At 43.5% G+C, this 23,014-nt stretch overlaps 6 protein-coding genes across 6 annotated transcripts; 3 read left to right on the top strand and 3 right to left on the bottom strand.

The window, feature by feature from the left end:
- The first annotated feature begins 4,008 nt into the window (after positions 1-4,008).
- Positions 4,009-14,357, top strand: LOC108084071 (very long chain fatty acid elongase 1). The gene is made up of 6 exons (XM_017180089.3): positions 4,009-4,458; positions 6,022-6,212; positions 6,290-6,370; positions 8,033-8,195; positions 8,466-8,602; positions 13,438-14,357. The coding sequence occupies exons 1-6, from the start codon at positions 4,299-4,301 to the stop codon at positions 13,696-13,698; spliced, it is 993 nt and encodes a 330-aa protein (XP_017035578.1). The 5' UTR covers positions 4,009-4,298; the 3' UTR covers positions 13,699-14,357.
- A 374-nt stretch (positions 14,358-14,731) lies between these two features.
- On the top strand, positions 14,732-16,214 carry CSN6 (COP9 signalosome subunit 6). Its single transcript, XM_017180350.3, has 2 exons — positions 14,732-15,471; positions 15,531-16,214. Exons 1-2 carry the CDS (start codon positions 15,082-15,084, stop codon positions 16,173-16,175), a joined length of 1,035 nt encoding a protein of 344 aa, XP_017035839.1. The 5' UTR covers positions 14,732-15,081; the 3' UTR covers positions 16,176-16,214.
- Positions 16,208-17,429, bottom strand: Dph5 (diphthine methyl ester synthase). Its single transcript, XM_017180352.2, has 2 exons — positions 17,186-17,429; positions 16,208-17,126 (listed from the first exon to the last, which is right to left on the bottom strand). Exons 1-2 carry the CDS (start codon positions 17,318-17,320, stop codon positions 16,419-16,421), a joined length of 843 nt encoding a protein of 280 aa, XP_017035841.1. The 5' UTR covers positions 17,321-17,429; the 3' UTR covers positions 16,208-16,418.
- Positions 17,430-17,581: 152 nt separating this feature from the next.
- Positions 17,582-19,156, bottom strand: LOC108084228 (uncharacterized). The gene is made up of 5 exons (XM_017180351.3): positions 18,844-19,156; positions 18,392-18,781; positions 18,103-18,336; positions 17,999-18,045; positions 17,582-17,939 (listed from the first exon to the last, which is right to left on the bottom strand). The coding sequence occupies exons 1-5, from the start codon at positions 18,994-18,996 to the stop codon at positions 17,873-17,875; spliced, it is 891 nt and encodes a 296-aa protein (XP_017035840.1). The 5' UTR covers positions 18,997-19,156; the 3' UTR covers positions 17,582-17,872.
- A 116-nt stretch (positions 19,157-19,272) lies between these two features.
- Positions 19,273-20,699, top strand: LOC108084225 (MKI67 FHA domain-interacting nucleolar phosphoprotein). Its single transcript, XM_017180349.3, has 3 exons — positions 19,273-19,469; positions 19,546-19,890; positions 19,950-20,699. The coding sequence occupies exons 1-3, from the start codon at positions 19,374-19,376 to the stop codon at positions 20,604-20,606; spliced, it is 1,098 nt and encodes a 365-aa protein (XP_017035838.1). The 5' UTR covers positions 19,273-19,373; the 3' UTR covers positions 20,607-20,699.
- btn (buttonless) lies at positions 20,694-21,437 on the bottom strand. The gene has a single exon (XM_017180353.3). The coding sequence runs from the start codon at positions 21,174-21,176 to the stop codon at positions 20,694-20,696; it is 483 nt and encodes a 160-aa protein (XP_017035842.1). The 5' UTR covers positions 21,177-21,437.
- Positions 21,438-23,014: the final 1,577 nt, after the last annotated feature.

The raw sequence follows: 23,014 nt of genomic DNA, 5'->3' as shown, positions 1-23,014 counted from the left end.
GTCTTAGCCACGCAAATGCGAACGTATATCGAGCTTGAAATTCCGAGTGCCCAAATCATCTGCACATGTGTGTGATATAAATATGCTCGAATGTTTAAATTAAAGTCTTGTCTCTTTTTCGGGCCGTCGTGCCCAAGGTCAGGGCGTGCTGCTTGCTTTTCTGCACCAAATTGCAACGCAATTAAGACTAAGTATGGCCCCAGATCTGAAGATAAACCATCGCCGGCGGAGTTGACATGAAGCATTTAGCAATCCAATAGCAGCCATTGCGAAACTCCGAACAAAAATGTTGTTACTTCCACGGCGCGATTAATAAAAAGGCTTAATAAGCCGTCGCTGCTGCAGCGTAATTGGTAATTGCTGTTTACCGGCCCCGATACGTTTCGACCTTTTAATCAGGGTCCAGTCCAGTCCAGCCTTTCGAAAACATTCCGTTATTAGAAATTGAAAAACGACCGCGGTCAAGCTGCCAGCGAACGAGCGTTCTGAAACGCTCCAGAAAAGCCCCATCATGTCCCCGGTCTGACGTGTTAACACCCACACCCAATTCTATTCAGTGCTAATTAATTTATGATTGCTAATTATTTGCTACATATACTTGCTAATTAAAATTTATGCACAATCATTCTCTGCGCTGTCAGTGGTCTGTGCTCAGTGAAGAATTAGTTAAGCTAAGCGTTAAAGCAAACATTGCGAAACATTATATGTTACTTAACGGATGCGGATAGAATCTGCGAAATCTTGCTAAACATTCGATGGATTTAAATATTGATTATACTTATTGTAGAAAGAATATAATCAAACTTATCATTGCAGATTCCGCGAGTGTATTGAGTCAAGTTCCGGCTCAAAAACTATTGGCGTAAAATATTAGCATGGTATATCTTTTCAAAACATTGATAAAATATATTTTTCAAATTTGCTGCAGAAGATATATAAATCTTAGGCAAGATATAATAAAATTAGTTAAATTTGTGTTTCAACAATCTTGATTTTTAATAAATTTCATTGAATAGAAAACAAATGTAGTGATTTTGCAAATTATTTAATATAAAGCCGTGTCGAACTTTCCCGACTAAAATACCAATGTCTTGTCAGCACCAGGGCCATTAATCAGGCGAATAATAAGCGACAAACATTTAGCATTTGCCATAATAAACATATTCAAAACTTATTGATTATGATGAAGTCAAAGCTATTTCGCCAATGGCAAAAATATCACGTTGATGGAACGGAAATCTGCAAAATAAAAAAAGAAGCTTTTGAAGTAGAAAAAGCGACGCAGAAAATCACAACAAAACTGGAGCTATCAAAGCATACATTTATCATCGAAATCTTGGTCCGGTTGGCTGACGGCGTTGCCTTCTTTGACTTCCGACTAACCTAGACCTAGACCGTGAGATCCGAGGGGCTGTTACCAAGCTCATCCGCGGCTAGGAGCCGCCACGGGTGAAAACCAAATGCCAGGGCAGAGCACAGAAGAGCAGAGCCGCGCAGAGTCCAATCCAAGCGTGGCCAATCCGCATTCAACCGTTAGCAGCGTAGCCGTAGTCATAGCCGGCAACGTCATCATCCTTGCCAAGCCGGTCTCGGCCCCAAACATGGCCAAAATAATCAAGCCAAAGGTCGAACCGGCCGGGCTGAACTTCGAAGAACAATTTGCCCGGCGCTCAATGCGCGCGGCGTTAATTTGTCACTAAACGAAAATGGTTCTGTACGGTGAGTTGTTCATGCGGCACTCAATGGCATAATTACTGCAAGATATTGTCGTAAAGGCCTCGATGAAGGTTCCGTCGCACGTCCGATACTTGGCTGGGCTTAACGACGCACAGCCCAGTGGTTGCCTTGATCACGATACCATTCTGCACGTATCTCCGGATCGATTATGGATCTGGCTTTGATCTCGAATGAGACGCCACCTTGACACGTTTACCAGGCGGGGGGCATTCTGGAAATGCGAGGCTCCTTCGCATTCACAAAAAGTGTCTATTTCTAATCTGATAGATCATAAATCAAGTTCAAATACACAAAAGGGCGATCAAATTATGCCTATAAACGAAAGACTTAGGACACGAACTTGAGGTGTTGTCAAGAAACAAAATATAGAACTTAATGAAATTCCTTTATTTAAGCTGAAATACAAGATGGCAATCTGGCAATATCTCCGGATATATTACACTGGACTGCAAATCATATATTCTACAATATCTTCTTTACTATATTTTTCTTTACTTGAACTAAGAAGTTTTACAAAAATCAATGTTTTAAAGCGGTTTAAACCAAATTCAAAGATGTATAAATGTAGAGCTATAATACATAGGTATTTAAAACACTGAAAATTCACGTAGGACAGTGTTCTGGTTCCATAAGCCGCGTGCCATCTATTTTAGATTCAGAATAAGATGCCACCTTGACACGTATCGCACGCCGACCATTCTGGGAGGGTTGCTGCCCGACTGTCTATGTCTAGTCCATCGAGAATTCGTTTAGCACATCACCAGACCCCCAAGCAACACCTCAAGGGCCGATGGCTCAAGAACAGGTTATACTGGCTGGACGTTTGGCCTGTAAGCATGAATGGGAATTACAAAAACAGTCTGACGCGCTGAAGTAAACACCACCTGAGGTCACCCGAAGACAAGCCGGAAGTCCAGGAATTAACCTAGCTCAAGCCTTAAATATGGTGTGTCACAAAGTAAGGCATTCACATACGTTAACGATGTTGTTAAAGCGTGCTTTAATTGTTACCACTTTGCTGACAGAAAACCAGTTTGTCTCCTTAGAAACGGAAAATAGAAGTATGTGACTTGCAATTACATTCCAAGAAGTATATTTTCCATTTGTAAAAGTGGGGATTAAATTGTAAGGTGTAATGTGGTGAGGGAGTCCCCGGAGCTAGCATGAACTTGTGGGTCATAATAAGGGAAAAATAAGTATTACTTCTGAATATGACGCTATAATAAAATTTTCCCAAGTAAAGTTATTTTGCCTATGGAAATTTTGTACATCTTAGTTTTCTATTTTTTATGTGTTTTGTGGGATTTGAGGGGCAAGGTATTTTAGAGATATGCCCATAAATTACTAACTTTAATAAATTACTTCAATTCTTGATAATTTATTAACCACAATAACCACAGAAATTAAATACATTTATAAATACATTTTTCAATTTGCCCATAGAACCAGGCTTTGATTTTAAAATTTCACAAACAGATTTTCCCTTATTGAACTCGTCAATCATAAACAGTTTAATAATTTGTATATTTTATAAACAATTTAAATTTGCTCAAGTGTTGAGAAAATAATTATTTAGTTTATTTTATATAGTTTATTTATTTAGTTATGTAGCAGTTATTAAGAAAGCAATAAAAAAAATTCAAATAATACATTTTGGGGTCTAAATAAATTGTAAAAGCTGGCTGAAATATTTTTTAACAATAGGCACTTATTTAGATTGCATAATACGTAAACAAAAAGTAACAAAACGTAACACAAATCAGCCTTAGAATCATAGGTCACTTGTAATCAATATGGCAAACATCAGGTCTTTGCCAACTGCATTCCTTTTTAGCCAAAGAGTAATTTCCATTTGCAAACACGAATTAATTCCAGCATATCTTAGTGCATTGACCTATAAAAAAGCAAATTCACCCGCAGAAACCATCGAACGGCTGCCGGCAGCAGCATCAAAAGTTGAATGCCAAACGAAACATGCTAAAAAATCGAGAAAAAAACAACCCAGCGAGCGGCAACAACAAAATACAACTCACTGGGCCAAGCACACGCACACAGGTGCAGCATGCAGTGCGGCGGCGAGCCAACTGAACGAAACTTCCGTTGTTCTGTGCGCATTCGACGTTCGTTGAGTTTCCGAAGCCGCCGCCGCGATCGGCTTGGTTGTTGTAGTAGCTAAGCCGCGATCGCCGGCGCCGCTGCGCTGCCGCCGCGAAAAAGTTACTTTATCTTGTGATTGCTGAGAAGTTTCAGATTCAGTTGAGCATAAACATTCCTACGGTGTGGTGGTAGAATCAGCCAAGTCTGCGCGAATCCCAGTAATCGAGTTTAGCAACTCAGCGAGTCGAAGAGTGATTTTTCTGAGCGAGTGCCAGCTGCAGCTTCGGCGGCAACGAAAGGACTAGAAAGTGATTGACTTGAGCGGCTTGAGCGCAGCATGCGAAATCCTGCGGCGAGCCTCTGATACAAACTAATTAACAAAAGCACAAACAGCACTCAGCAGAAAGTGTTTGCACTTCGGATCTTAAAAAAGGCAACGAGAAACCGAAAGGAGCAGCAGCATTATGACGATGAACTACCACAACTACAACAGCAGTTCGCGGTTCGAGATGGTCGTGGAGATAGCCAACATTGCGCTGGACGAGTTCAAGACGCACCACATCTCGCGGAACTACACTGGCCTGGTCCAGCGCTACTACCAACTGGTGGAGGAGGATTACGGCGGTAGGTGTCCAGTGATGGTAATCCTTCTATTGAAGAATGCCAATCAGAGTCAAAGCATCAATCGATTTGCCAAGACTCCGCCGTCAAGTGAATCGGCCAGCATAGTCAAATTATTAATGCATAAAAATAATGAATTGGCGTTTTTATGGCTGCCAAATCATAACAAAAACGTAAACGCCAATAAAGCGAGTACAAAACGAGTACAAGCAACACTAAAAATGAAACTAAAGAGAAAATGAAACCAGAAAACGAAGAAAAAACCCAAAACAAAAAGCTTCTAGGACAATTAAAAAGGTTTTTATTTTGTTGTCGTAGTACCTTGTGTGTGTGTGAGAGTGTTTGTGCGTCTTAAATGTCGACCTTGGCAATGCCAATTGTATTTTTGACAATTATTAACGTAATTAAAATGTATTTACATTGCTTATCTTAGCCATTTTTATGATGCGACCGTCGACATCGACGACGACGGTTGCCTTTGGTTTTTGCCGTGTGCAGCTGAGCATGTATTTATTAGGCACAATAAAGGCACTTCGAACACGGCGACTTCCCCTAGGGTTTTTTTTGCGTCTGTCGAGCGCACATGTTGGGTTGTATGATCCATATAGACATTCCTGGCAATGAAAAGCTTCACCCGGGAAAGGTCAATGGCTGGCAGATGCAATAAAAACCTGTGCAAATAGTGAACACCTCTGCTTTAGAGGTACTAAACCAAGCTAAAAGGGATTAAACAGTGCTAAAATCATGCTTACGAGGCGAAATCTTTCAAAAGTTGCGACTGTAAACAAAAGACTTAGGACACGAACTTGACACGATGAAAGAGGAAAAGTTTTAGAACGTTGACGTACAAATTATTTGTTGCTAGAACAACTTAAATTGTGCATTTATATTATATGGATATTGTGTAGAAAAGCCACTTTGAATTACTTTTATTGATCATCCATTTAAAGATTAAACAAGTTCATTTTAAATACATTTTGAATAAATAAGCACAGTGCACAATCGATAGCTAACTTAAACAGGTCAAGAATATCCAGCAAAAAAACGTGATCTCAGGCTTCCACTGCCATATTTGCAATTACATTTACAATATAAGTTTTTACTATGCCTTTAATCACTTTCTGTTGTAAACAACCCAGGGCTGTAGGAAAGTTGGTCTATTTAAAAAATAATCAAAAGCCGCTGGCAATTAATTTCCATATCAGGGGGTTCCTCCACATTATCGGGCTATGACGACAATGTCTATTAAGAAGTGCAAGTGGAATTATTTTCTAAACGAATGCCTCACATAGCTTACAATTATTGCTCAGTGGAAAGGCGACATTGCTGACACTTTAATCGATTCAGTGACAACACGCCGGCGAATTGTTTTTTATTTTTATTTTTGTAGCCACGATTCCATTCAGCGGGGATAAATTGAATGGTTGTCTTAACGCGAAGTGCTACAGGCTAATGAAATGCAAATCAAAGCTGGTCTGCATTAGCATAAACAAAACCGAAAGCGAGATTAATTAAAAACAATATTGCAGCAATTAATTTGATGGCTTTCCTCTATTCCATTCGCAGATCCGCGTGCTGAACGCTTCCCGTTGATGGAGCATCCTATGTTCACGTTCGGCCTGGTGGCCATCTACCTCTCCTGGGTCCTCGTCTTCGGGCCACTCTTTATGCGCGATCGCAAGCCCTTCCAGCTGCGCCGCACCCTGGTCATCTACAACGCCTTCCAGGTGGCCCTCAGCGGCTACATGTTCTACGAGGTAAGTTCCGTGTCCGGATCTGGACTTGATCTAGCCTACTAGTCTGCTAACGTCGTTCCCTTTCCGGTTTCCCCCAGCACCTGATGGCCGGCTGGCTGAACTACTACAATCTGAAGTGCCAACCGGTCGACTACTCCGATGGTCCCAGCTCCAAGAGGGTAAGTGGACGGACGCAACCGGTCCGTCAAAATTAGAATTTAGAAATTAGAATCTGAATTATATCGAGCTCCGCGCCCATCCCCAAGTGGTCTTCTGTTCGGAGAGGCACGCGTGGACTTAAGGAGTTTATGGCTTCCATTATATAATTTGGCATTTGTCAGCTAGCCGGTTTGCTCTGGGCTTTTCTTATTATTTTTTTTTTTTTAGCTCACCTTGTCGGTGGGTTCATCTTCCGCCGCTGACCAGCAAGTTCGTTGCCTTTATTTGTGATGATTCATTGACTCCGTCTCAGGCCTCAAGACCAATTTAAGTTGCCCGTAGAGTTCGGCTCGAAGCTAAGTTTTTTGACCAGTCATAGCGCAGAAGCGACGGCAGCTAAATGTTTTAATTACGGCTCTATGACGGCACAAAGTTCACATTCAAATGTACTCGGCGGGGCAATTAAGACTTGGAGATGGAGACTGGATGGGAGAAGGCTTCTTAATCCAAATTCTATGTATGTACATCTAAGTGCTTTTCGGGCAGCAATTTGTTACGCCTCTCAATCGATTGTTTACCCATTTTCCCAGCCATCAATTAAAATAAATAATTGTGTAATGAGAGATTTAAAGTTAAAGGCATAATTTGTATGCCAATTTGTCTGTCCACCGCAAATGAGGCATTTTATGTTTGTAAAAGTGTAACAAGCTGAAACTGGCTGCGGTTAGCCTTTGGTTAAATAGGTAATATATATTCCACACTCTTTGGGGAAATACTATGTTTCATTCATACAGAAACCAATTGCAAAATATTCCCTAGACCTTACAAAATCAACAGGTAAAAGCCAGACTCTCAGGCAGTAGAGACTACCAATTGCAATCACTTAAGCCCTCCAGTATTAGAAATAAATATTCGAGACTGCCACACCCTCAAGGCCTCTGTCGATTGCTTGTGTTACAATCAAATTAACAACTTTTTAAGCGGGCCTAAACAGTTTGGTTTGTTTGCAATTGTGATTGTACTTTGGCTCTGTTTGGGCTCTGAATCAATAGAGCATAAAATCTGAGAAAACCACACTGGCCAGGCCAAGCTTCCCCAGTTTTTTTCCGATTCTTCCGTTCTTTGATCGATTTCACATCCGCAACGGGCAACAAAGAGTAAAAAATAGCCCCAAAAATATCAAAAACCCAGCCGCTGACAAGTCAATAAACTCTGTTTGGGACCTCAACGTCATTAGCATCCGTCATCCAGTTTTATTAGTAATTTACATAAGTCCACGGCGCCTTAGCACCGTCATAAAAGTCGCCATTGTTTACATTGCTCATACGCCGTGTGCACTCGCTAGATGGCCAAGCGTTTCAATAGCTTCAGCCAGCCCAAGATTCTTGCTTGGCAAATACTTGCGAGCAAATGAAAATGAAAATAAAAATGAAAACAGAAGAGTTGAGTGCTTGAACAAGAAGAGAAACTACCCGAAACGAAACCAAACGAGATGCGGCGGAACGAAAACGTTGTCAATGTCATTGCGCAAGCTCTTCTTTTCGCCGCTGCGGTTTCTGTGCTAATTGAGCACGTACATATGTTATGTATCTACTACTACTATCTGTTGTTGCCTAGCCCAACGACCTTGCCGCACTCGCACTGATCCGCACACCACCCCCTGTTTTTCTCCCCCCACGCAGATGCTCAACCTATGCTACCTTTACTACCTGTCCAAGCTGACCGAGTTCGCCGACACTGTGTTCTTTGTGCTGCGCAAGAAGTCCAGTCAGATCACCTGGCTGCATGTGTACCATCACTCGGTGACGCCGCTGGAGACCTGGGTGCTGGTCAAGTTCCTGGCAGGTGAGTTGAAAGAAATATCTCTGAGTTGTTAAAGAAATTAGGCAAATTTCCTCTTCTTAAAAGCTTATATAAATTATGTCGGTAGAATTTTGTGTTAAGTAATCCTAAACATTAACACATGATATATGTTATAATTAACCTTTTCGAATGAGTGTCATCCTGTTCTGAAAACCTGACGATACCAAAATATGGAAATGCCACTCTTTAGTTCTAGTTTCTTCCCCTAATGAAGTTCCCGCGACAGTAACCATTTGAAATTACCTCTTTCAGGTGGAAACGCCACGTTCCCGAATCTGCTGAACAACTTCGTCCATGTGTGCATGTACTTCTACTACATGATGGCCGCCATGGGACCCGAGTACGCCAAGTTCCTGTGGTGGAAGAAGTACATGACCGAGCTGCAGATCGTAAGTACCCAGCGGGGGGCAGGGGTGGGGGCTCATTAAAATGGAATCAGTTCCAGCACAGATTCCGGGGCCAGAAATTAAAAGCGAACGAAACGTGTTTAGAAGTCCGGCGCGGCATGTGTGAAATATATTTTTCGGACATAGATCGAATTTAGCCGTTGGTTGCCATTAGCTTTTGGCAATTGGCAGGCAGGCTGGCTGCCTAGCTAGTGGCTGGCTGGCCAAGACGCCGCCAAAAATGCAAACCAGTTAGACCGGCAATCCGAGCCGTGCCTCAGACTTGGACCAAGAGTCAGCCTCTGCCACATAAATTGGCATTATTCATTGGGCGCAAAAGGCACACACACCGAGGCGGCACCACGGATACCTGTTGCTGTCTGTGTTTATATTGCCAAAATAAAATGTTGGCTAATGCTTCTAACTGTGTCTCTTGCATTTGCCCAAATGCCGAAATGCCACTCTGAAACTAAGATTCGGCCTCCGCCGCGCCGGCTGTTTGTCTTAGGCCTTAGATTTCTATCTGGCCAAGCTTCTGGAGGCCAAAGGCCGAATCTCCCGGGCATCGATCACACATTCTGGCCAAATTGCGCAACCGGGCGAATCGAGATCTCTGTCGCCGAAAGCAAAAGTGAAGTGAATCTACAGCTTGAACTAAAGCGAATCCATGTGATGTCGACACAATCGAGATCTCGTCTTGTTCTGGTTTTTCCTATCGACTTTTTTCTGTTGTCAATTCGATGTCGTATTAGACTGGCTCTTGGCTCCACTTGAACGGTTCTTGCTGACCAGTCTTTTTTTTTTTCAAGTGGCCACGCATAATTGACAGATCCAACCAATGCAGACATATGGCATACAGTGGGTTCCATTGCATTCTACCTCTCTTATTGCCAAAGTGTCGAAATTCTTGAAACGCATGGAATATGGCAAGTTTGGTTTGTTCTGCCGCCGCTGGCTGGCCTCCTTCGCTGCGAGATTCAACTGGCAGCGGGCCTGCCAGAGTTGTTATTGCCGTAGTTGCTAGTTAGTGAATCGCCTTGAGAGCTCTGCTCCACAGCTGAGTTGTCAAACGTTCGGTGACTAACTTAAGTAGCAAGCACTGGTTTGTTTTTCCTACACAAGCTGTAGTGCAGGAGGCGAGCAGTAGGCATTCTTTAAAAGTCCATTAAAAAATAGATTTTTTCCTCTATAAAAAATCAGCCTCTGTTAGACACGTCCGTCTTATTTTGAAATACCAATTTAACTTATTCTTAGTTTGAATTGACTTTTTTGTGTCTCTGTAATTGGTCATACATTTATTTGGGATCTTAAATGCAATTCTTTTTTTCTTAATTGCCCATAAAAAATCCATTTTAATTATGTTTTTCCTAATCGATAATTGGTTGCACATCAAACTTATTCATTAAATCCGGCCCTGTCTGTGCAGGGGAGTGCTCACTGTGCCCGTTTTATGCGTCTATAAAATTTTTGCATATGTAGCCAGTTGAGTGCTCGTTTTGATTGCTGTTTCTGTTGATGTCGCTGTGCAGTTTTCTTGTTGTTTTCCAATTGCAGTAGCTTGATTCTACACCAAGAGAAAAATAACAAAACCCTTCTTTGAAAATTATCTAGAAACCTTACAAAAATGAATTCTTTAGACACGTTTTAGAAATGTTCTAAATAAAAGCCCTACATAATGTTTTATACACAGCTTTCCTAATTATCTCAGTTACTTTATTTCACTTTTAAAAGCAACCCTTAGCCTTATAAAATTTCTCTCTCTGTATTCCCTGTGCAATTGCTGCGCTGCACTGACATATTTAATGAGTAGGCAAACGCATCTCATAGATAATTTATCTGTCACGCCAGCGGCTGCTACCTTCTGGCGCTTACTGCGATTCTAGATTGGCCAAGTGTTAGCAATCGCATGCGCAACTCGCTGGCTTCTTTCGGTTCCTGTCGGCCAATTAGCCACAAAAAGCGTAGCGTGCTCCAAATTTTAAACAACGCCACCAAGCCCAAGTTGAAGTTAAGTTCCGATTTGCCGATTGCCGGATTGCCGGCTAACGTTGCCAACAATTCGGCTGGCCAGCTCACTAGCTGGCCGCGTTTTGTTGCAACATCCCCGCAGCTCGCCGAGGTAGGCCAATTCCAATTCCACCAACAGTTTCCACATTTGGTGCACCAAACCGACCAGTTTCGATTACATTATCATTTCGTGTTCGTTCCGTTTTGCGGCAATGAATGTTGCCCGCCACTGGCCGAGTCGAGTGAGCTCAGTGGAGTTCCAATGGAGTTGAGCGGAGCGGAGCGTTCACTTTTGTCCAGCACCGCGACGAACTTGCCACACCAACTGGGTGAGTGTCTATGTCGGCCATTGCAACAATGTCTGCGTGTGCCTGCGGGTTTGCTTCTGCCCCTGGCCACCGTTCCAGCTGGAGTCCCAACTCCCGCTAAACAGGTGTCAGTGCTGCCAAGAGAGAAATTAGACAGAAATATGTAAATTTGAATTTAGTAAATTGTTTAGGCTAATAAAGAAAAGTCAGAAAGCTAGTTGAGTGTAAGATAGAGGGTAGTTAAAGGTTTTTGCGTTCAGTTTAAAGAAGATGTAGAATGCTAAATTACATTATCAAATCATTTTAAGACTTGTTTTAAAACTATAAAAAAGATTTTAGTAAAATGATGCTAAGAACATTATAATCATAAAAGCAATCAGAGATAAATTGTGCAGTATTATAAAATATTTACATATTTAACCTAAAATTTCAAAAAATTTTAAATTGTCAGCACTGATAGACGCAGCTTTAGCCACCGCTTTGCGGTTGTCGATGCCGACCACTGGGCAGACTACTCTCGCCATTTGGCTCCGTGACTGGGTAAAAGTCAACAAGCGATCTGCCACTTTCAATTGCCGGTGTTCGCTCCGATCAGTCATGTTGCAAGTGCAACTGCATTTTGTTCGGCATTTGCCGGCACACGCAGCCACAACGTTCAATGCTCTGCGGCCAGATTATGCAATCAGTGGCAACAGTGGGTAAAAATACTTTTTCGAATAGATTAACTGGAAAATAAGATAAAGTAAACGTATGACACTAATAATTGCTTCTAAGAAATTAGTAATTATTGGTTGAAATAACGTCTAAAACGGCTATACAATTAAGATTAGACCCTAAGGTCAGTAGGTTCGTAAAAACAAAAAGAAGGCAAACCCTGTAAGATATTGCCAAAATGTTGCAAAAACTAGTTTGAAAGGTGCTTCCTAAGATGACCTTAGTAAATGCAGCCGATAAACTTAATAGTCCCCTCCGAAAAAATCAATATACAATTTAAACAGGTCACCGCCTCATAAAATATCCAACACTTTAACTTGCCAAGAGATTTCGTTTGAGATTGTCCTAAACTAGAGCACTTATTGGCTAAAGTTACTGCCGGTCTTCAAGAGCTTTCAAAATCTATTCACCACACAAATTTAAAACACCAATTTAATTTAAGAAAATCCGGCACGAACCACAAACAAGCTCCGAGGTCAAAACTCTTAGGAAAACGTGCAAAATAATTTCGCATTTAATTGCAAACAATTTATGGAAGAGGCTACTGCGGTTGAGCTATAATCTTTGTATGCTCAATGTGAGGAAAACAAAGAAGCATATATTGAAGCCTCGTTACGAAACCGTTTAGACCCTCTCCATAGAAGTAGTTCCCACAAATTTTAGAAGAAGGAAGCTGGCCATTGGCTCTGCGACGGAGATTGGCCCACTTCCATCAATCATCGCAGGCCACGGTGCTGCCAGCAGGCTCGTGTCTCGTGCATTGGGGCGTTTAAGCGTCGACGTTGGCTTTCAACGAGCGGACCGAGCCGCAGTTGCAGTTGCCATCTTGGCCAACTGCCGCTATTGGCTCAGTGACTTTGCGATGCAGTGGTAATGGAAACCTGCACCGCTTGGCTGGCCAGCATGATTATTTGTAGGTCACCGAAAACTGCACCCTGTCGAGATAGATGCGTTTACAGAGGAAAAAATATTTTAAATTACGGTCAATAAGGAAAATTTAAAATAAAAATATAAGAGAATTAATTAAAGGTCGGTTCAGTTCACATTTAAGTTTGCTTTTATACAATTTTCCCCTGGAAGAGTGCAATATTCCCACCAAATTCTTAAGAATAATTTTCTTTTGGTGTATATAACTGGATAGTTAGTGGAAGTTATAGAAGTGGGTGCCATCAAAACATGTATCTTATGATCGATCAACATCAAAAACGGTCGATAAATATGGGATTTATAACACGCGCCAAGGGGTTGCCAAAGGCCAATGGAAGGGGGTAGTCGAGTGGCAATTTGTTGGACACAGCTAAACATAGCCACTAGCATCATGGCTAGTTAATAGCCAGACACTCTGGCTAATTCTAATCAATGTGCACAAGTTGTAACAACATTGAGTGCTTATTGATTACCCGGGGCAAGTGCTCAAGGGTGCTCCACCAGTGCCGTAGGTTGGCTATATGACTCGACAGTAAGCGGCCTGGCTAATTGGATGACGTTACAGCTTCCGTAACGAGACAAGCTCTGCCCTTCATGCGGTCAGCAATGACCAGAAAGAGGTGGGTCAAGTCCAGCCCAGCGAGCGTTGATTGTGGCCTACTGGAGGGGCGTGTGTCCTACCTCGGTAGAACTTTCCCAGCATTCAGGTGTAATAGCTTTATTTACCGTATGATTCCCACAAGCTCTATAACAAAATACGTATGATTAGGCACTGCAGATCACAGTTACATCATAGATTTGAATAGGATAGGGAAAGGGTTAGCTCATCTAAAAAATATATTTAATATACTTATAATTATATTTATTTTGTGTCTTCTACAGGCCCAGTTCGTGCTGTGCATTGTTCACACCACCCGTGCCCTCTTCAGCAACCAGTGTCAGTTCTCCAAGTTCATCTCGGCCCTGCTCCTGCTGAACGCCTCCATTTTCTTCTGCCTCTTCATGAACTTCTACATGCAGAGCTACAGGAAGTCCAAGGCTGCGCAGCAGCAACTGGAGCAGCAGCAGCAGCAACAGCTCACCTCCAAGGCGGACAGCAACAACAACACGGCGATGGCAATGCAGAAGCTGAAAGCCCACTAAAACGGACTCAGCTCGACAGGGGGAACTACTTGTAATAATGTGTAAACTGAAAACAGATTGGTGTTGGCAACAGACGAAAAACGGATGAAACGTTTGAAGTAGTTTTGGTACAAAGGTTTCAACTAACGCTAAGCTAAGCTTAAGAGCCATAAACACAAGCATGCACACACAGAGAAGCGCCGGCTGACGACCGATCGATGAACAGGAACAGGCGAACACGGGGCGTATGCGCAATCTGATCGTCCCCCCCAGCCTCTGGCCAGCTTTGCTTGACCGCTTTGCTTGCCCTTGCCGCTGCATCCAGCCAGCCGCTTCTGCATTCTGTACTTTCTGTATCCGCATGTGGAACTGTACAACAAACTGGGTCACTTTTCGAGATCTGCCTAGAGTGTAAGTCGCCTAATTCTAGAACCTCACAAACGAAACGCGTTTAGATTTAATTGAAAAGGGCGCCTGGCTGCCCGCCCGTAGTCATAAGAGATAATTGTAATTGTGTATAGACGATTTGTAAATAGCCTGTTAAATGTTAATGTTAAATATTTGTAGTCCTAAGCCAACTAGTCTAACTTACAAAATTCGCACGAACAAATACGGCGCGAGCACGAAATTAAAAGCGAAGACAAATAAAAGCGAAGAAAAGACAAATTTTAAAAAACCAACCAAGTGGCTTTTGTTGCCAGAATAACTGCCTCTGCGTTCTAAGCAACTAGGGGAGGGGGACAAGGCAGGGTCACTGTGGCGGAAGAGATCAATAAATTCCAAGAGCTGACAATAGAAAATCCGATCGGAAATACCGGAATTGATAAAACTTCTTTCTTGCCAAAGGCACAAAGCAAAGGCTTAAGCACGACTTTTAAAGTGTCGACATAGGAAATCAATAATGGCACTAGCATAAGTTCTGAATAATAACAAATTCCGTTCTACTGCTATTAAAAGTGTTGAAATGGAAAACGAGTAATACCAGTAGGCGATAAATCAAAAGCATATTCTTTAAACTAAAGCAACAGCTGCAAAATAATTTAAAAGCTAGCGATAATATGTCATGTGTGAAATGCGAAATGAAATTCAATTTAAATTATTTGAATTCCATAAATGTAATTAACAGTTTCGATATCAATTTAAGTTTAAAGTAAAAATTAAAGAAACGAACAATTTCAAAATTAATAACGGTCTTGCAGTCAGTCTGGCAACCCTTTACTGTGTCTCGCGAACTAGCGAAGTATTATTCGTACCGTCTGAACTAGTTCAGTGATGACGATTATAGGGGCATTTTTTATCGGGCAGCTTACGGTCACACTAGCTCTATAATCAAACAAAAGAACAAAAAGAATTTAAGGTGACTTTTTACCGCTAACTACGATTAATCGAGAGCCGCCTGACAGCATGGAGCAAATGGAAGTGGATGTGGACCTGTCGGCCAAGCCGAGCACCTCGTCAGCCTCCGGCGGCGCCACCAACTCACAGGATCCGACCCCAAACCAAAATCCAGCGACGGAGCAGCCGCCCAAGGGAAATATCATGGCTGCGCCGGGCACCAGCGGTTCGGTGACCATTTCGCTGCATCCGCTGGTCATAATGAATATATCGGAGCACTGGACGCGCTTCCGGGCACAGCACGGCGAGCCGCGTCAGGTGTACGGAGCCATAATTGGCAAGCAGAAGGGGCGCAACATTGAGATTATGAACTCATTCGAGCTCAAGACGGACGTAATCGGGGATGAAACGGTGATCAACAAGGACTATTACAACAAGAAGGAGCAGCAGTACAAGCAGGTGGATAATGTCAAAATCTTCCGTTGCCAAAATCACTCTATAATCGTGTACTTTCACAGGTTTTCAGCGATCTCGACTTTATAGGCTGGTACACAACCGGCGAGAACCCCACGGCGGATGACATAAAGATCCAGAAACAGATCGCCGCCATCAACGAGTGTCCCATCTTGCTGCAGCTCAATCCGCTTTCCCGGAGCGTTGACCACCTCCCATTGAAGCTGTTCGAATCGCTCATTGACCTGGTGGACGGCGAGGCCACCATGCTGTTTGTGCCCCTCACATACACACTGGCCACAGAGGAGGCAGAGCGCATCGGAGTGGACCATGTGGCACGCATGACCTCCAACGAGTCTGGCGAGAAGAGTGTGGTGGCCGAGCATCTGGTGGCCCAGGACAGCGCCATCAAGATGCTGAACACGCGCATCAAGATCGTGCTGCAGTACATTCGGGACGTCGAGGCCGGCAAGCTGCGGGCGAACCAAGAGATTCTACGCGAGGCCTACGCCCTGTGCCACCGGCTGCCCGTAATGCAGGTACCCGCCTTCCAGGAGGAGTTCTATACGCAGTGCAACGACGTCGGACTGATCAGCTATCTGGGCACCCTCACCAAGGGCTGCAACGACATGCACCACTTTGTGAACAAGTTCAACATGCTATACGACCGCCAGGGATCCTCACGCCGCATGCGAGGCCTCTACTACTGATGTGCGGCCCCCCATTAAAGCCCCCGATAATGTACGATGGGTGAATGCGGTTTTATTTCAATTGCCGGAGGACCGGCGGGCTACATACATACGTATACGGGTGGCATCAAGCGATATCACTTTCCTTCCTTGCACAGGCAGAGCCTCGAGCTTACAGCTGCCAGCTTCTAGCTTCGTAAATTCAATTCAGATGCATGCACAGACATTTCCTAGACACTTAAATAGGTAACTTGCAGCGGTTAATTAATGGTTGTAGTCGTCCAGCTTCAGGCTGGCGTACTGCTGCAGGAATTCCACCTCCAGCGGGTGCATCTCCTTGGCGGGAATGATGAGCGAGTGCAACGGTCCGCCCATGTCGGTGGATCGCATCTCGAGCAGCGTGGTCACAGCAATCTGCTGCGACTCTTGGCCGACGCGGGCCAGACCCACGCACAGTGACTGCTCGTTGAGAACCGTGTTCCGCTCCAGGGCGTCCTTCTTCTCCACGATGGCAAGCAGCTGGTGGGCTGCCTCTGCCACGCTCATGAAGCGCGGCGGCATATACTCCTTGCGCTTGCGCATCAGGGACTCTGGCGTGGGCTCCTTCACCTTGATGTCCAGCAGGCACAGCGTGTGCATGTTGTGCAGGCGGTTCAGCTTGATCTTGTCGTAGAAGCTGTCGGGCTTCCAGGTCTCGTCCCAGTACGGAATGGACACCGTCTCGCCGAATTTGTATAGCTGGAGGCCGCAGCAGCCCACTGCGTTCATGATGGAGGCGTTGTGCACGACCTTGTAGGGGATGTTCTTCTCCTTGGCGCGCAATATGAAGTCTGTGTGGGTGGTGGCCCCGAACGGATCCCCCACCACCAGCAGAGCCACGTCGGACTCTCCAGCGCCTGCCAGGATCTCGTCAGCGCCCTGCTCCACCAGGTCGCGGTCCGCCAGCAGCAGCGGCCGCCCGTAGAACTCTTGCTGCGGAAGCACGGGCGAGTGAGTGAGAGTGGGGGCAACATGTGTCAAGGGATACCTACCATATCCTCAAGGCTGCAGCCCAGAATCGAAGTGTACATCTCCAGGTACACACGACTGCACTGTTTCACTATCTCCAGACCCTTGACCGTGATGTCCTTGAGGTCGCCAAGGCCGAGGCCGATTAGGTAGAACATGCTGAGCAACTACTGCGACTGGCTCGGCCACTGCAACTCCTGCCAAATGTTGTTAAAAAAGCTTTTTAAATGCAGTCAACACGTGCCGTCGGGCGTTCTGTGTGACCGCAGCCAGAGCGCCAAAAAATCACAATTTTCTGAGGAAAGGTACTAAAAAAAAACGTTGAGATAGTTTTGTATTTTATTTCACAATTTTAAAGGGATTCTGAATAAAGCCCGATAAATGAGCGTTTGTAAGATAAAATTAAATAATAAAGATAATTAAAAGCTACGAAGAAACTGTATTTCATCCTGGGCAGGTACATTTAGATTTTAGAGGGACCAGCCGAAATGACAATAAAGGCGGGCGATACAAAAGTCAAGGTCATCATTGACACATAGTTATTTTAAAATTAAAACTCCCCCTTGCGTTTAAGAACTAGGTAATTTGGTGTGTTTATTTCATCTCAGCTGTATGGTTAATATGTCCAGATACACATAGAATACTTTAGGCACTGTCTTAACGTTTACTCGTACAAACTATACACTTAACAAATAATCGGTCAATTGGCTCTAAGCCTCTGCGTTGGTTGTATTTGTATTTGTATCGTCACATATCTTAAAGTCGCAGAAGTGGGGGCTGAGTATAGGAAATAAACGATTAACATTCCATAATATACATGTTTTTCTTTTACTTACGTTGCTGTGGCCCCTCGAACAACGCAATATGCAATGAAGCGCTCTACCTGCAATTAGAAAACGAAATATAAAAATAATACCCTTGGAATTAATGCAAAACTGACCATCATTTCAAAGGCCCCGTAGACCATCGAATTATCAAATGCCTTGCGCACTTGCAGAAAGTACTTGTGTATCTCCGCACTGAGATCCTTCCACTCGGAACACTCTTCACGCGAGCTGCGACAGTTGATAATTAAGCTGAAAGTGCGGATTAGCATAAACATGTCCGCATGTCGGTCACTGTCCGCCAGCTCCTGCCAATTAACCAGTTTGGCCAATGCGAAGGCCTTCTGCGCCTGCAAATTTTGAACCAGATTAATGAAATAACTAAACACCAGCGGCTAGGCTTACATTGTTGCTCCCCAATTCGACTGGTACTTTCGCGTAATGCCCCATAATGGTGAGCAGAAGGGCCACCGCGATATCGTTGCCCAGCTTCGAGGACTTCACCAAAGCGGGAATGGCGTCGTGAATGTCCAGCACTCGTTCCAAGCGCTCCTTTCCCAGCGCTTCATCCACCAAGCTCTTGTGCAAGCCAATGGCAATGTATTGAACCCCTTCTGTGTCTAGAGTGAATGGAAGTTGGCTGACTGTTTCGACAAAGTTCAAACGCTCCTTCATCAGTTGGGAATCGTCCTTTTGGTATGTCATCATCATAATGGACAACGTGAACAGATCAAGCAGCTCCTTCAGATTCTTCGGAGCGCAGGTTGTTAAGCAGATCATGAACTGATCCAGCAGCTAAACAACAATATGCACTTTGTTAGTTATAACTTATTAAACTTAAATTAATTTGTGTTTACCCGCTTGGTGGCTTTGGTCTCATCGACAAATGGAAACCACCAGCCTATGGACGATTTGTAGAGAAACGATTTGATGTCATCATGAGTATACCCCAGGCGCACCTCGTCCTCCTCCAGAGTGGAGGTGTTTAGCGAGGAAACGGATATATCCATTTAATTTGTAAATGTTTCTTCGTGTCGTTGTTGTAAACAAAAAATGCGCAAAAGAAATACATTAAGTGCGACCAGACGGCCTGAAATACTTAAATACCATAGAAGTCGTCAATTTATCGATATTAACCGTGTTTGATATTGTTGATAACTGAAAGTGAATATTCTTTATTATATCAACATAATTTTAAAAAAAGTTATATTTTTTTACCACATCAATTTGACAACTAAATAAAAAGATCTTTTTAACAAACATCGGTGTTTGAAAATAAAGATCGATATATCGATAGTAAAACCGATGTCTTGGAGCTCCACGTGCGGCGCTTTTTTGTAAATTTTATTCTTTTACTGTTGATTTTATACAAATAACACCATTTAAAATGCCGCCTGTAAAGAAGCCCAAGCCCCAGAAGGTTGATAAGCAGGCCTCGCCCATTAAAACAATACAGAAACCCAAGGAAGTCGTTTCCGGGCAGGTGAGAGCGCGTACCAACGAAAACAACAGCTCAGATGGACTCAGTCTGGTAACTGTAAACCTCCTCCATTTTTCAGCTGAAGAAAAAGGTGGACAAGGCCAAGCCGCAAAAGGAGAAGGGTCCGGAGCGCGGCGTGATCATTGTGAAGCACCTACCGCACGGATTCTTCGAGCAGCAACTGCGCCAGTACTTCCGCCAGTTCGGCCGTGTGCTCCGTGTACGGTTGGCCCGCTCCCTACGTACCGGCAACAGCAAGGGCTATGCCTTTGTCGAGTTTGAGTATCCGGAGGTGGCCAAGGTGGCGGCCGACACCATGGACAACTACCTTATGTTCCAGAAGGTGGTCAAGGCCTCCTACATTCCCCCGGAGAAGCAGGCCTTCAATTACTTTAGGACCTCCTTGAAGAAAGTGACGAATAAGGTAAGTTTATGCGTAGTAAGTCTTCATAAAACGAAAATAAACCAATATAATTTCCACAGGCTGGTAAGGAGATCTACGTCTCGGAGGTGACCAAAGCCACCCAGCGCAGCGTCAAAAAGCAGAACAACTGGGATGAATCTGCCTGCCAGAAGCGCACAGTGAATAACCTCAACAAAATCAAGAAGCTGCAGGAGAAGTACCAGGACTTGGGCATAGATTTTTCCAACTTGCTCGTGCAGCCAATCAAGAAGTCAAAGGATGCTCCAAAGGCAGAGACAGCTAAGGCCTCAACCAGCAAGGCAGCCAAGTCCGACAAGAAGCAGAAGTCGCCCAAGCTAGAGGACTTGCTGGGCACCACCATCGACGAGGATTCCGACGATGAGGATTATGAGGATGCCAGCGACGATGAGTCTGAGGTGGAGGAGGACGAGGACGATGAACAGGCCAGCGATGACAGCGACGAGGAAGAGGAGGAACTTCCGGTGCCGGCAAAAAAGGCGCAAAAGAAGACCAAAGGCGTCGTCGAAAGCTTGGCGGATAAGCTGAAGCGCAAGCCCGGTACTGGCGGAATCCAGAAAAAGAAACCCACACCAGTTGTCGCCAAGGCAGGGAAGATTTCAACAAAGAATGTCGCCACCCACAAGCTGCAGCTGGCCGCAGCCAAGAAGCTGGCCAAACCTCTTCCCATAGGCAAGGCCAAGAAGTCAAAGAAGTAGCCTAGAATACCTTTACTATCTGTAGTTGTTAAGTAAACAAAAACATTTTGTAAGTTGAATTGTGTTAAAAATATGTCCTTGTACAAACTAGAACTGTGGCGTCTTGGTATCGACCCCTTGGAGCTCCTCCAGCTTGACACGCTTGCACTTCATGCGGCGGTTCTGGAACCACACCTTGACCTGCCGCTCCGAAAGCTCCAGGGCCACAGCGATCTCGTAGCGCCTCAGTCTGGTCAGGTAGTTGGAGAAGCAGAACTCCGTCTCTAGCTCCTTCAGCTGCGACTTGGTGAAGGCCGTGCGTTCCTTACGATTAGAGGAGCTGGCCCGTGGCTTGTTAGTTGTTTGGTTGGAGAGGTCCTGGCAGGTTGAGGCAGCATCATTAAGCAGCCATGGATCGGTGGCTTCTCTGGACCAATTGGCCTGCCCCTTATCGTAGTCCATGTAAACTCTACTCTGGTCGTATCCATAGCTGCAGTCCGTGTATCCTTCAGCTTGATTTAGCCAAGACTTGGTAATATCCACGTAGTAACTGGAGTCGTAGTCTGCGATGGGGTTGCTGTAGTTCTTCATTTCGGCTCTCTTCGCTTCTGTGGCAAAACTAATACTGAGATCTCGGACCCGCGGGAGCCGCTTATTAAGGAAAGGCTGCCTCTGCGATCGCCTCAATCTGCTTTTTCACTTAGCTGCAAATGATGTGCTGCTGATATGATAATTGTGCTGGGCGCAACATCTGGACCCACAGAAGACAGACCCCGGGAATCGTCGCGTGCCCGAGCTACGAATATGAGCGGTTATGACACCCACAGATCGGCTTGTTGTCTCAGCCCCGAACTGTTGTGACAACAAACCCGAATCCGACCCCCGTCGTCCGGTCAGAAACGGAAGTGGATGCAGGACAGACATCTAATTCCATGTGGCATGAGTCAAGTGCTTTGTGCCCACCAGCTAACTGCGGGAGCTATAAAATTTGAATAGGCAGCTAACCGTCGGCAGGTCGTAAAACGAGTCGGAGATATTTATCTGAAAGTCGCAATTGCACGCGCTCTTAAGATGATGCGCCGGACTACGCTTGGCCACGGAGCGTAAATCCCCAGATTTCCCCGATACAAAGTGGAGTTTGATATCATAATTGGCACAAAATGGCAGAATAATAAAAAAAGGGGCTCGACAATCATTCAATTCTATATAAATTGTTTCAAGTAATGAGAATTAAATTTAATTTTAATTTTTAACAAAATCGAAAGCTATCTTTTTTTGTGCCATTTAGGTAAACTCCCATAATTAAGAATTAATCTCCGATATAGATAGAGTTTGTTATATTATCAAACATAAGGACTTATATTACAGAACTTATATTATATTATATTACAGGACTTATATTAATCAATTTATATACATAGATATTAAACTGAACTAGTAATGGGCCAGTTTTTCAATGTCTCAAATAAATAATAAAAATAATAATACTTTAGAAGTAGGTTAAATTAAAAAAAAAAAAATTTTGTTTTTTAAGAAATGATTTTCTGAACCTTATTTTTCTCTTGTATTATAAAAACATATTTTAGAGTAGTCAATTTAAATATTTCTTATATTTACGTTGTTGCGTAGTTCAAATGTTTGGCCTTTAATCTCTGATGGTTAATTAGTATGATAAATCGTACAGAGTAATCAAAATTGTTTTTTTAAATAAGTAGCAATATTTTCCTTATTAAAAATAAAACCAATTCGGCCTGACATAATCCACATGGTAGCTAATGGATGAGCAGTCGAGGAATTTATGCCAGCTCTAATACAAGGAAAACAAGGACTTATAGTCAGAGACTCTTCCAAATGGCAGCCAAAGGTATTGGAGTTTTCTAATACAACTTCAACTTTTCCATCTATTCCTACATACTGGACTCTCCAATCCCATCTTAGAGAACTGAATAAGTAGAAACTATAATGTCTTATACAAAGCTATTGTATAAGTGAATTGGAGAATTCACTTGCCTTTAAAAAACGCAATCAGAAAAAAAACTTTAATAAAAGACAAATGTTTTCATTTTGTAACAACTTGTTACTAACAAGACTGTATTTATTATTTAAATTTCGCGCTGAAATCTTTCACGACTTTGCCATCGATGCTTAGCAAGGATGCAAACCGGAGATCTTTATCAAAGTTTTAAACCTTTTAAGTGTGGCCAGCACCTTGGAGGGGGATTATTCATTTTGTGAGATTTTTTTGACAACACTACAGTGATGAGCTCTCGAATAAGATAGATTCAGAGAAAAAAGCTAAAATGGGTAAACTAAAATATACTAACAAAAATATAACTACCTATATCCAAATGCAAGTAAATAAAAATTTGAATAAAATCAAATTTTTTTCAGCTCGCAGCATATGAACAAAAATGTTTATTGTTTTATGT

The sequence above is a fragment of the Drosophila kikkawai genome, chromosome 3R, assembly GCF_030179895.1.
Source record: "Drosophila kikkawai strain 14028-0561.14 chromosome 3R, DkikHiC1v2, whole genome shotgun sequence".
In the NCBI taxonomy this organism is placed as follows: domain Eukaryota; kingdom Metazoa; phylum Arthropoda; class Insecta; order Diptera; family Drosophilidae; genus Drosophila; species Drosophila kikkawai.
Note: the sequence above shows the minus strand (reverse complement) of the source record. Positions and strands in the feature narration are given on the sequence as shown.